We start from the raw sequence: 12,254 nt of genomic DNA, 5'->3' as shown, positions 1-12,254 counted from the left end.
TTTTTTCATAACATTGGATTAATATAACCTGGGATTATTTCTACTGTTTTTTTCATAACATGGGATTAATATAACCTGGGATTATTTCTACTATTTGTTTTATAACATGGGATTGTTTCTACTGTTTTTTTATAACATAGGATTAATATAACCTGGGATTATTTCTACTGTTTGTTTTTATAACATGGGATTAATATAACCTGGAGTTGTTTCTACTGTTTTTTCATAACATAGGATTAATATAACCTGGGATTATTTATACTGTTTGTTTTTATAACATGGGATTAATATAACCTGGGGTTGTTTCTACTGTTTTTTCATAACATAGGATTAATATAACCTGTGATTATTTATACTGTTTGTTTTATAACATGGGATTAATATAACCTGGGATTATTTCTACTGTTGTTTTATAACATGGGATTAATATAACCTGGGATTATTTCTACCGTTTGTTCATAAAATGAGATTAATATAACCTGGGATAATTTCTACTGTTTGTTTTATAACAAGGGATTAATATAACTTGGGATTGTTTCTACCGTTTGTTCATAACATGGGATTAATATAACCTGGGATTATTTCTACTGTTTTTTCATAACATGGGATTAATATAACCTCGGATTATTTCTACTGTTTGTTTTATAACAAGGGGTTAATATAACCTGGGATTATTTCTACTGTTTGTTTTATAACATGGGATTAATATAACCTCGGATTATTTCTACCGTTTGTTTTATAACATGGGATTAATATTACATGGGATTATTTCTGCTGGCCATTTCATACATGTTGATATAAAACTAATCCCAACCAAACTGTACTGTAAAACAGGAGGAAGAGAAGAATGTAATATGCATTATAATCATCCGAACTAATCCCTGTTGATTCACAGAAAGGTAAACAGTCAGTGTCAAACAAAAACTATTAGACTATTCGTGTTTCTCTGTTTAAGATTAAACTGTCACACAATATAGAGGTGTCACAAAATAAAAAAATTAATAAATAAATAAATAAAGATATGTCGGAGGCCATATTTGAAATGAATATCCCTTCATCTCTGTCACATCAATCATCCATGGGCTGTGTAATCATAAAGTGAGGATGAGGAGGTATTTATAACGTACACCATCAAAAAGAGAGAGAGAACACAATAGACACTGAAGGATTTCCACTAACTATAAAGTCTACATCCAAACACAATGAGAACGATCTCACACAGAAACACACATCCTCCCATTTAGGCTTGGACTCAGAGTGTGTTTATGACAGAGGAGGGGGGTGGGGAGTGTGGTGACGTGGGACTTTCCCACATCCGTCCATCCGCCACCAGAAACATGTTCAACTGCACAGAACAGGAGCAGTCATTTCTCCAGTGAATCTTCCCTTTTTATTATAAATTAGCTGCTCTACTGACACGCAGTGGCCTGGACATTCCAGGGGTGTTGTATTAAGTTCATTTGAAACATGTCCACGCCCTCGTGGGGACCTGCTCTATGGAGCATAAACTGGTTCAAAGCAATGTGTTTCTTCATTTAAATGTTAAATATAGCTCATAAAAATAATTTTTGGGCAGTTTTACTGATTTTCTTTTGGACCTTAGGCTTAAAAAAGCTCTTTGGTTTTGGCCGTTGTGACCTTAGGCTCATGTGTAGCTGTTTCAGTTGAAGTGAAGGCAAAACTTAAACATGTGTCTGTACGATGAAGAGTGATGACGCCTCACCTCCGCAGCCTGTGTCTCCTGGTGCAGAAGTGTCAAACCGGTCAAATCCTCCAGGAAGGAATGAGAGGAGTTAAACACCTTCGACAGAAACTGGAACCCCTCTCGCTCGTAATGGTCCAGTACCTGCCAATGACAGAATATCACTGATTAACAACAAGAATTTACCATTTTATTTTTCTATAAAATATTAATGTATATAGGTCTCTCAAGTTCGAAACCTAAAATGCCATGATAAGTACAATCCTTGGCAGAGGTCTTCAAATCCAGACCTTAGATAACGGGTGCAGGCTGGGATTTTAAAATGGCCGGCTGGTAGCTCAGTACACCTGGCCACTCTGGTACATTATCAGTTGCATTTAAAGTGTTATACCGGCCCATTTAAAATCCTGACCTGGAATCTCATTATATCACTTACAGTCAATTAACAAAGCATAGAAAATCCAAAGCCCAAAATACTTTGGTAAATAAACATACAATATAAACAATAAGCACAGGCATATATTAACCCTATGCACTAGAAACACTGAGGGCAGAGGGAGTAACGGCACACTACAATCTGCAGAAAAACGGCATGTTTAAGTTATGGTTATTTTCAACAAAACATGCAACTTAACTAGATGTGTTGAATCTTTTGTTTTATAAAGCCATAAGAGCTTTGTTACTTCTCCATCCCTGCCCTCAGACACACACACACACACATCTTCACAATTATCCTCTTTCACACACTCCTTACTTGAAGCAGACATAGGTTCTGATGAATGTGCAACACTCTTGTTTTGAGGAGGAGAGTGGCGTCTGCTTTAAAATGTCCAGACGCTTATGGAACCGAACAACATGGAATTAAAGTATGAGGTCCCCAATTTAGGTCAGTTTCGATGATTTTGTGGACTGGAAATGGCTGCCATGAGTCATGTAAACTGTGTCTAAAATCAGTGAATCCAAAGCTGGCTGCTTTAAACCCTACGTGTCTGTGACTGGCTGTGTAACCTCAACAAATGATGATTGTCTAAGATCCATTAAAAAGTGATACGTTCGCTGCAGTGATCTCTATAACAGTAGAAGCAAAATAAACTAAGAAATGTGCCTAACTTTAAATGGAAGTTAATGGAACCAGATTTCTTTGGACCAAATGGTAACAGTCTAAACACTAGCTAATGTTTTCTAATTATCTCAACCCAACAGCAAACTAACAAAACCAACAGCACGCTTTTTGAGTCCAGACTCTTCTTGACTAATGCCCCTTTCACACATTTGCACTTTGCAGAATCTGTAGAGATACTCTGGAGCATTGGGTTCGGAGACGTCTGGGACATTTTGTGTGTCAGTTTCAGCCTGTGCAGCGCATTCAAGGAGAAAATTTAGACCCTTTCCCACTCCATTCTCTCGTGCGCTGACTCTGACTTCACCCTGAGTCTCTACCATGGTGCTAGGGGTAATAACGTCTGCGTAATGTCCGGGACGATCATGGCAGGCGTTTGCGTTCACACACACAGCGCCTCCAGGTCTGGGACATTTCTGGGTTACTGCGCATGTGTGAAAATGCGGTGTGTTGATTACGTTAAATGGACATTTTTCAAGAAATTTTCAAGAAATTTCAACACATATTTCTTTCCAAGTAAGAACTGACACCACACTTCTCTCATAAAGACGCAGCCTACGCAGGATTTAAAACAGTGGTTGTAAATAAATTCTCCTGCCTAGCAACGCAGCAGCGGGGTGAGAGAAACTTTACGAGATCTCATGCTTTCCAGAAGTGGATCCCCTTGATTCCGAACCTTTTGACTGATGTGGGCTGTTAAACTGTGGAAACCATGTGACATAGTGTGTGTGTTCGTGTGTGTGTAAATATTTTTGAAAGTTTGATTCCGCAGCAAAAACCCAGCTGAAACCTACAGGGACCAAAGGTGATTTTTTTTATAAAAACCCGCTATTTTATAAATTAAAACCATGTTTATGTGGTTCTTGTTGTTCTTGAGGAAACATATATTTCACAGAAAAAGCTTCAACATTTTTTCCCGTGTCCACCCTTCGTCCTACAGCTCCCGCTCTTTTCAGGAAAAGAGTGAAAAGAGAAAGTCTACAGCCACATCTCGGAAGTTCAGAGGCTGGTTGAATGTTGTAATTATTTCTCAGAATCTGAGTAAAACAAAACACATCCCATGATGCTAAGGTCTGGGCTCAGGGGTGGATAGTTAATTATTCTGTTTAGTTTTCATCTTACGTGTCCAGGCCCTTTCAGACCCACAGTGTTGAGCTGGTCCCCGATGGAAAGATGGACCAGACACCCGTGCACGTGTTCACATCTGAAGTGAAAGCTCTCCTCTGAAAGCTTTAAGAACAGTTTTTGGTAAATCACGGCTAACAAGAGCAGTGTGCAAAATCTCGCACCGCTGTCATGGTTCTGATTTTCTTGTTCCTGTTTAACAAACATTTATCTCACATCTAATCTCAGAAATGACTGGCTGAAATGAATATTTCAGAGGGGATTAAGTGGCTGCACCTAACGGCCATTTACACTGGAACTAAAAACACACTACATATGGGATGTATGTATAAAATTACATCTTGACGTTGTATGAACTCAGATCTCTATATCTGTGTGTGTGTGTGTGTGTGGGGCACATCTGGTTTACATACACTGAGGCTCCCCAACTTGGCCGAGCTCCTCCCTCCCTCCCTTTCTCGTAACTTCTCGTGGTTGTTTGGAGAGGCTCTAAAAGTTTTGCCTTCCCACAGATAGAGACTTTACAGAGACTTCACAGAGTGGTCGTAGAGACTTCACAGAGATGCTGTAGAGGTTCTTTGAAGCCTCTGTGTCTGCTGTGTGTTCATGAGAAGTTGTGAAGTTGTAAAATAAACACGGGCTCTACTGGATTTCCGGGTTCAGAAATGGATCCAAATTACTGGAGCCGTTTTAAAGAATTAAACGCATGTATTTTGGCATTAACAGATGGTTCTAAAGCAGTCCAACATGTATGTCACTTTGAGTAAAAACTGATGTTTGATTAAGTGCCACTGTGTGTGTGTGTGAGTGTGTGTGTGTGTGTGTGTGTGTATTTTGAAGTAGAAGGCAAACCCTCAGTAATAAGAGATTTTCATAAATGTTCATGTCATTATTTACAACTTAACCAGTATAAGCCATGACTTCTTACACCATGAGGATACAATAAGTGCACTAGGGTTTCTGTTACAGTAAAAAATAAAACAAACACGTATCTCCATTTTAAAAGATTCATACAGAATTTGAAAATGTTAGGTGCCGTTCACACCGCTTCAAGGTGCAATGACAAAAGGATCCGATGGAAATTTTCCAAAACACATGCTATTGTTCTGCTAGCGTTAATAAATTAACTGTGTACACACAGTTAACATGCATATGGGACACGTTAGGGGCATATTCAATACTTCAGTGACTTTTTTTTCTCTCTCTTTTGCAATCTTTCTTTCGTCGCAGGTTTTGGAGCGAGTTCTTTAACAGCACAGAGCTCCAGACTGTTGTAGTGAAGGGAAAAAGAAGAAAAACTCAAAAGGAAAACAGAAAAGTCCCTAAATTTACAAGCACTGCTCTGAGGGCTCAACTGTTTTGTTTCCATGGTTTCCTGCTTGAACACAGCTGAGAGCAGGAGATACACCACTACACACACAAAATTAACACACCACTCACACACCACTTACACAGTTAACACACAAATAACATACAGCTAGCTCACCATAAACACACAGATATCATGCAGCTGGCTAAAACACAACACCCCTCTGTTACACAGATAACATGTAACTAGAATGCAGCTGATGTGAAATCAACAAACAACGAATACCAGTAACCTAAACATGACCAATAGTGCCAACTACTATTGTGACTAATACACAACAAGCAAATACACAACCAACATGCAGCCTACACAATCAACACGCACCAATCTAAAACCAGCTAATACACAACCAATACACAGTCCTAACACACAGGCAACACACAGCCAACACAGTCCTAACACACAGGCAACACACAGCCAACACAGACCTAACACACAGGCAACACAGACCTAACACAAAGGAAACACAGTCCTAACACACAGCCAATGCAGTCCTAACACACAGGAAACACAGTCCTAATACACAGGCAACACACAGCCAACACACAGGAAACACAGTCCTAACACACAGGAAACGCAGTCCTAACACACAGGAAACGCACAGCCAACACACAAGAAACACAGTCCTAACACACAGGAAACACACAGGAAACCCAGTCCTAACACACAGCCAACACACAGGCAACACAGTCCTAATACACAGGCAACACACAGACAACACACAGGAAATGCAGGAAACACAGTCCAAACACACAGCCAACACACAGGAAACACAGTCCTAACACACAGGCAACCCACAGGAAACACAGTCCTAACACACAGGAAACAAAGTCCTAACACACAGGCAACACAGTCCTAATACACAGGAAACACACAGGAAAAACAGTCCTAACACACAGGAAACACAGTCCTAACACACAGGCAACACAGTCCTAACACACAGGAAACACAGTCCAAACACACAGACAACACACAGGAAACACAGTCCAAACACACAGGCAACACAGTCCTAACACACAGGCAACCCACAGGAAACACAGTCCAAACACACAGGCAACACACAGGAAACACAGTCCAAACACAAAGGCAACACAGTCCTAACACACAGGCAACCCCCAGGCAACCCACAGGAAACACAGTCCTAACACACAGGCAACACAGTCCTAACACACACACATATATATATATATATATATATATATATATATATATATATATATATATATATATATATATATATATATATATATATATATATATATATATATATATATATATATAAAACAAACACATGTCCCACTACTTTACTTGGTATTTGGCTGTGTGTTGGCTGAGTGTCAGTTGTGTGGTGCTTGTCTGTGTTGGTTTTCCATTTATATATATATACTACATTATATATTACACACTTTATGTTGAGGAGAGAGAGAGAGAGAAAGAAACAGAGAGAGAGAGACACTCCACAGATGGAGAAAAGATTGAGGAGTTTAACTGTGATTTATGGGACGTGAACTCTTCAACACCAGCAAGTCTCCAGGGAAAAAACACTTCAATCCAGACCCTAATTACACACACACACACACACACACACACACACACACACACACACACACACACTGACATCAGCAGCCACTCGGGCCTGATTGAGACCATGTGGCTTTTACGCTTGTGTGTAACTTCTACTGAGAGACAAACGTGAGCCAGAGGGAGGAATATCACGCGGGAGACCAGGAGGGGACCAATGCAAACCCTGAGAAAATCACTCGATAACCAGAGACAATGTCTCCAAAGAGGAATAAAATAACTGTTAGAACATTTACAGTGTGTTTACAGTGTAACACCATAATAATATGGGCTTTAAACGCAGCAACATCTGAACAAAACCATGTCTCTCTTAAAATTCCAGCTTCAAAATCATTGTGAAGCTTCACTGTCCCGTAATAATATCCTTTCCTTGACACTCTGGGCCCAGCGCTGCAGAAACTGGACTATGTAATGTATGGAGGATAGTAGGAAACCACTGCACTTCCTAAGGGTTTCAGTACACTGCTTCTTTTTTACAGACGGTTTTCGGAAGCAAACAATCAGTCACTGTACTCCAATGTGCAGAAGTGAGTTGTGTGTGTGGAGATGTGTGGTTTTACAGTCTCGATTACACTTCACATACAGAAACACCTCTTACCACTGGGGAGCAGGCCGTGCACTTATCAAAAGCCAGACTTGCTGGAAGAACATTATCAAATCTGGACAGGAATCCTCGAATCTGCAGAAACACAGAAAAGAATAAAGAGCCAATGATTCTTCACTTTTCCTCGGGTGACACCAACCACTTTAACATTTACCAGCTGACGACAGCGCCATCTGCTGTCCACATACGAGATACGTCCCACTGGACAGCAGATATATTTATATACATTTATTTATCACAATTTAGAACATGTTTTAGCAACTTCAAGCTTAACTTTTTAATCAGGATAAAGACAGACGATTAATAAATGTCTCTGTGACTGTTGATCTACAGTCAAACTTCGGAAAAAGCATTTTATAAAGTGATAATAAATGTATTAAAATAAATGTGACATTAATAAAGTAGAATTACATTAAACATTTATATTAAAATTTAAAGCGGTATGTACTATGTCTAGAAGAAGAAGGTCTTTATGATGAATGACTTTGTCGTTTTGGGGCGCTGACATTTCCTCAATTCCACACACAAACACACACCATAGAAAACCAACAGCTGCACACGAGCCTGAGGTCACCATGCCCAATGCAAAGGTATAAAGAGATATAAAAGAAACGGCAGTTAAGGGTCAAGGCAAACTCAGAACTGCTCATGTTCTGAATGGAAAGGCAAAGCAAAACCCCCCCATGACAGATACGCCACGCGGCTGACACGGGAGATGTGCTTCACCATGCTACTGCACAGCAGAGTCCTCAGAAAGTAGCATTAACTGAGATCGGCTCAGAAAAGTCAGCATGTGAATTATGCTAAACAACATCCAAACAAGATCAAAGCGCTAGTTGTCGACTAATGATGTAGAAGTGGAACTCTTGGGCTCTCGAGAGCGGCAGAGGTCTTAGCTTCTTAGCATATCATCAGGAGAATGCCACTTTAAGCCCTGGTGATGCCTCAGCCTTTCAGCTATCATCTCTCTCTCTCTCTCTCTGAGTGGGTAGGATGCCCCCCCTCCCTCTCTTCCCCATCACACAGACAGATCTGGGCAGTTGGTGTTGAGTGGCGCAGCGTTGTGGTGCTAATGGCAGTTTGCACAGAGGTAGTGGCTGGGTTCACATGTCTCAGAGGAAGAATACGACTCTGCCAGTTTGGTGCCACTCTGTCGGGACCTGGCTAGCAGGGTGGAACCGGCAACATCTAAAATTGATGATGGAAATCTAGGCGCTCTGGACAGTGTTCTGCTGGAGAACACATGACAGTCAGGTTCAACTAAACAGCACTGGATGATCAGCGCATTACACAGATAGAAACAAGGTAGTGGACGAGAATCTCACAAAACACCACATCATTCTCCGCATAAAAGGCATCAGAAAAACGAGAGAAACGAAAGTGAGTTTTGTCTTTAATTACTCTGCGGCCTGTTCTGGTCTCAACTCTCCGCGCTGATTCCAGAAGCTTCCTCCTCCCGTTCCTCTACACTCCGCTGCTGCTTGATCTTAATTGAAAAGCAAATTGAAGAAAGGTCCCGAGAGGGAGATAAGAGGAAGCAACGCATCTGCAGGAGATTGAGAGGAATTCAGAAGCTGCTGATGCATTACACATCAATAATGAAGCATGTGCTGAAAGAGGGGAGGAATAATTACGGAGACAGAGGAAAACCAGGAGACTTCACAAAGTCAAACGTCTTTCGGGGTTTGCTTTTCTACGGATCCACGTTCGCACAACTGTAATAATGAACTGGATGCTTTGAGGTTCCTGCCACATTTCCACCATCACACAGCAACAAAGAGCAGACGAAGGCCTTTATGGACCATCGAGGACAAACAGCTGCGATTAAGAGAACAGAAGAAGAACTGAAATACAGTAAACGAAAACTGGAAGGTGGCATGTCTCAGCCAGCGATTACATTCACTATAAACATGTCTCTCCTCAAAACAGAGAGCAGAGCTGTCCATTCTTTGGTCTTTTGGACGATACAAAAGTGGGAGGGGATAAATACTAATGTCATGTTGTGCACAGGAAGGAAAACGAATGGATTCTCAAAGCCCAGATAATCCGCCTTATTTAAGAAGAAGAAAACAACTTACAACAGCAGCATGGATGGTTTGAATCAGAAGTGCAATGTAGTGCATACAATAAAATAATATCAAATAAATGTATGAGGCACATGAGCTACAGACAATTCTGACATAGAGAAGTTAACAGTAGCTGAGGTCCTGCAGTTCTTCTAGAGAACACGAGGGGGCGATGTTGGCTAAAGGAAATATAAACCCACTAATTTGAGCTAAAAGTAATGAGTGAAAGGACAAGAGGAAAGCTGCATTGAGTGCCATGTGGGCAGCGAGTGCTCATCCACTCTGACACTGACAGGAAAGGAAAGAAGCTGAGAAAAATAGTAAAAAAAACAACCCCATGGTTTAGCATCATCGCTGTACTGAGCCCTCATCAAGAATCAAGAAAAACCTGTGTGTGTGTGATGTTTTCATTAATCAGTTTGTCTGTGAAGCCTCAAATTTTTACAATTACAGCTTCTTGGAGATGACATTATGTTGTTTGGGGCCACATGTGTAGAGCACACTGCTAAATACGATGTAGTTAATAACCCAGAGCGTTTCGCTTTGATGTCTCAGGCTTCGTCGTTAGCCCCCCACATGCCTGAGTGTGTGTGAGTAAGAGTGCATGTGTGTGTGTGTGTGTGTGTGTGGGAAGCCTTGCTGAAACACTGCGCAGCAGGGGGCATGGCAGTCATGAAACGTTTTATTGTAAACGGAGCTGAAAAGATGCAAATCTTCAGAAAATGGCTCAGTGAAATCTTAAATGATGCATCAGGTGTCAATTTGATGGGCATACGTGCACACACACACAATATCCAAGTACAATATGTTCATTATATTATTACAGTATTTGAAAGACAGGTGCTCGGATCCTGAGTCGATATTAATCCCAATTCATTTTGAAATGGTGTAAAAATCCTGCCCTGGACCTTCACTGATAGCACCATGTTCCTGTCAGAGCCGGGACTCAAACCCTACCCTACCGTGGGGAAGACAGCAATGTTACCTGTTAAGCTACATCCAGCAGTACTCTACAGAGCACAAACCCAATCACACTGTGATGCCAAAGTGTTGGAACATTGCTGGTAGTGATTTTGATGGCATCAGGCCACTTAAACATTAGTGAGGTCAGATATGTGTTTAGCAATTAGTTTATTCATTCATTATCTGTATCCAGTTCAGGGTCGCGGTGGGTCCAGAGCCTACCTGGAATCATTGGGCCAAGGCGGGAATACACCCTGGAGGGGGCACCAGTCCTTAACAGGGCAACACAGACACACACACACATTCACTCACACCTACGGACACTTTTTGAGTCACCAATCCACCTACTGTGTTTTTGGACTGTGGGAGGAAACCGGAGCACCCGGAGGAAACCACGCAGACACAGAGAGAACACACCACACTCCTCACAGACAGTCACTCAGAGCGGGAATCGAACCCACAACCTCCAGGCCCCTGGAGCTGTGTGACTGCAACACTACCTGCTGCACCACCGTGCCGCATTTAGCAATTAGTTCTGGATCCCAAGGTGTTGGAGCTCCATCACTGTAGAGAGCCTCAGGCCACTGCTGAGGTCCACACACACACCTCTGGCCGATGCATGACACTGGACCTGTTCATGTGCAGCTGCTCCAGAACATGCCACTTCATTTCACACTTTTCTTTAGCGGTTACTTAAGCCTCAGTGAGTGCTCCTTACACTAGCTGCATTCACTCACCGTAAGGAGCTCGTGAGCGTTTGGACGTAAACACTCCCAGGTGCTGTGTCTTAAACGGAGTCCTGCTGAGAAGAGGATTATGGGAAGAAACTCTGAGGTTTTTAAATCTTTCTCATCTCTCTCTCTCTCTCTCCTTGTTCTTTCTGACTGCAGGGAGACTATAAAGCAGGCAAACATCCCCGAGCACCCGAGCGTTAAACACTCAAGACCAGCAGGACCGGAATAGGCGTCCTCCGAGCCGAGAGCCTTCCAAGGATCCTATTCATTACGGATTAACGGATTGGGTCTTCTCCCCTCGTCCCCTCATCCTCCACTCTGCCTTTTTTCCAACCTTTCACACAATCTTTCTCTCACTGATTGCCCGCCCTGAAACCAGCACTTTAAGGTCACCCTTCACTGTCGTGTGTGTGTGTGTGTAATTGAGTGTTTGTTTTCATACATTTTCAAAACAGATGTTTTTTCAATGACAACAACATTATTTTGACAACTGTGGCTAATGTATATTTAAATTTTACAATGTTCCCTCAATGTTGCACCTTCCTAGTGGAAGTGGGTTTGATGGAGGACGATAACAGAGGATCCACCTGACCTCCAGATCAAGTCCCAGAGTATATCGCCTCACCTCAGTTGCTCCCCATAACGTTGCAGCAGAGTGCTCATCGTGGGCTGTAATGTCACATGCTTGGCCCCTCCTCCTCCCTCTGTGTGTGTGTGTGTGTGTGTGTGTGTGTGTGATTATCAACCAAACTAAACCGAAGCATCCTCAAAGCTCCACCACATCCGGGTCCATTAGCCCTTTCCACCCACAATGGCTCTGATTGCGAGCTTCCGCGACTAATTGGCCCAGATTATCCAGAGGAGAATTAGCTTTTCTTTAACGAACCTAGAGCCAAAGAGAAGCCACTTCCTTTTTGCTGAATCGCTGTAATGACGAGGCATCACCCTTCGGAGTAATAAGGGATATTTGGGTGAGATTATATAACACCG

General features: G+C 41.9%; 1 protein-coding gene across 2 annotated transcripts in view; it reads right to left on the bottom strand.

Annotated features, from left to right (window-relative positions):
• Positions 1-12,254, bottom strand: part of atg7 (ATG7 autophagy related 7 homolog (S. cerevisiae)) — a 68,496-nt gene that overhangs the window by 25,134 nt on the left and 31,108 nt on the right. For both annotated transcript variants that reach the window (XM_066670339.1, XM_066670340.1), the window contains exons 18-19: positions 7,496-7,576; positions 1,724-1,846 (exon numbers count right to left, since the gene is read on the bottom strand). In XM_066670339.1, coding sequence (XP_066526436.1) covers positions 1,724-1,846; positions 7,496-7,576 — 204 coding nt within the window. The remainder of the gene's footprint in view (positions 1-1,723; positions 1,847-7,495; positions 7,577-12,254) is intronic.

The sequence above is a fragment of the Hoplias malabaricus genome, chromosome 5 (assembly GCF_029633855.1).
Source record: "Hoplias malabaricus isolate fHopMal1 chromosome 5, fHopMal1.hap1, whole genome shotgun sequence".
Lineage (NCBI taxonomy): Eukaryota > Metazoa > Chordata > Actinopteri > Characiformes > Erythrinidae > Hoplias > Hoplias malabaricus.
Note: the sequence above shows the minus strand (reverse complement) of the source record. Positions and strands in the feature narration are given on the sequence as shown.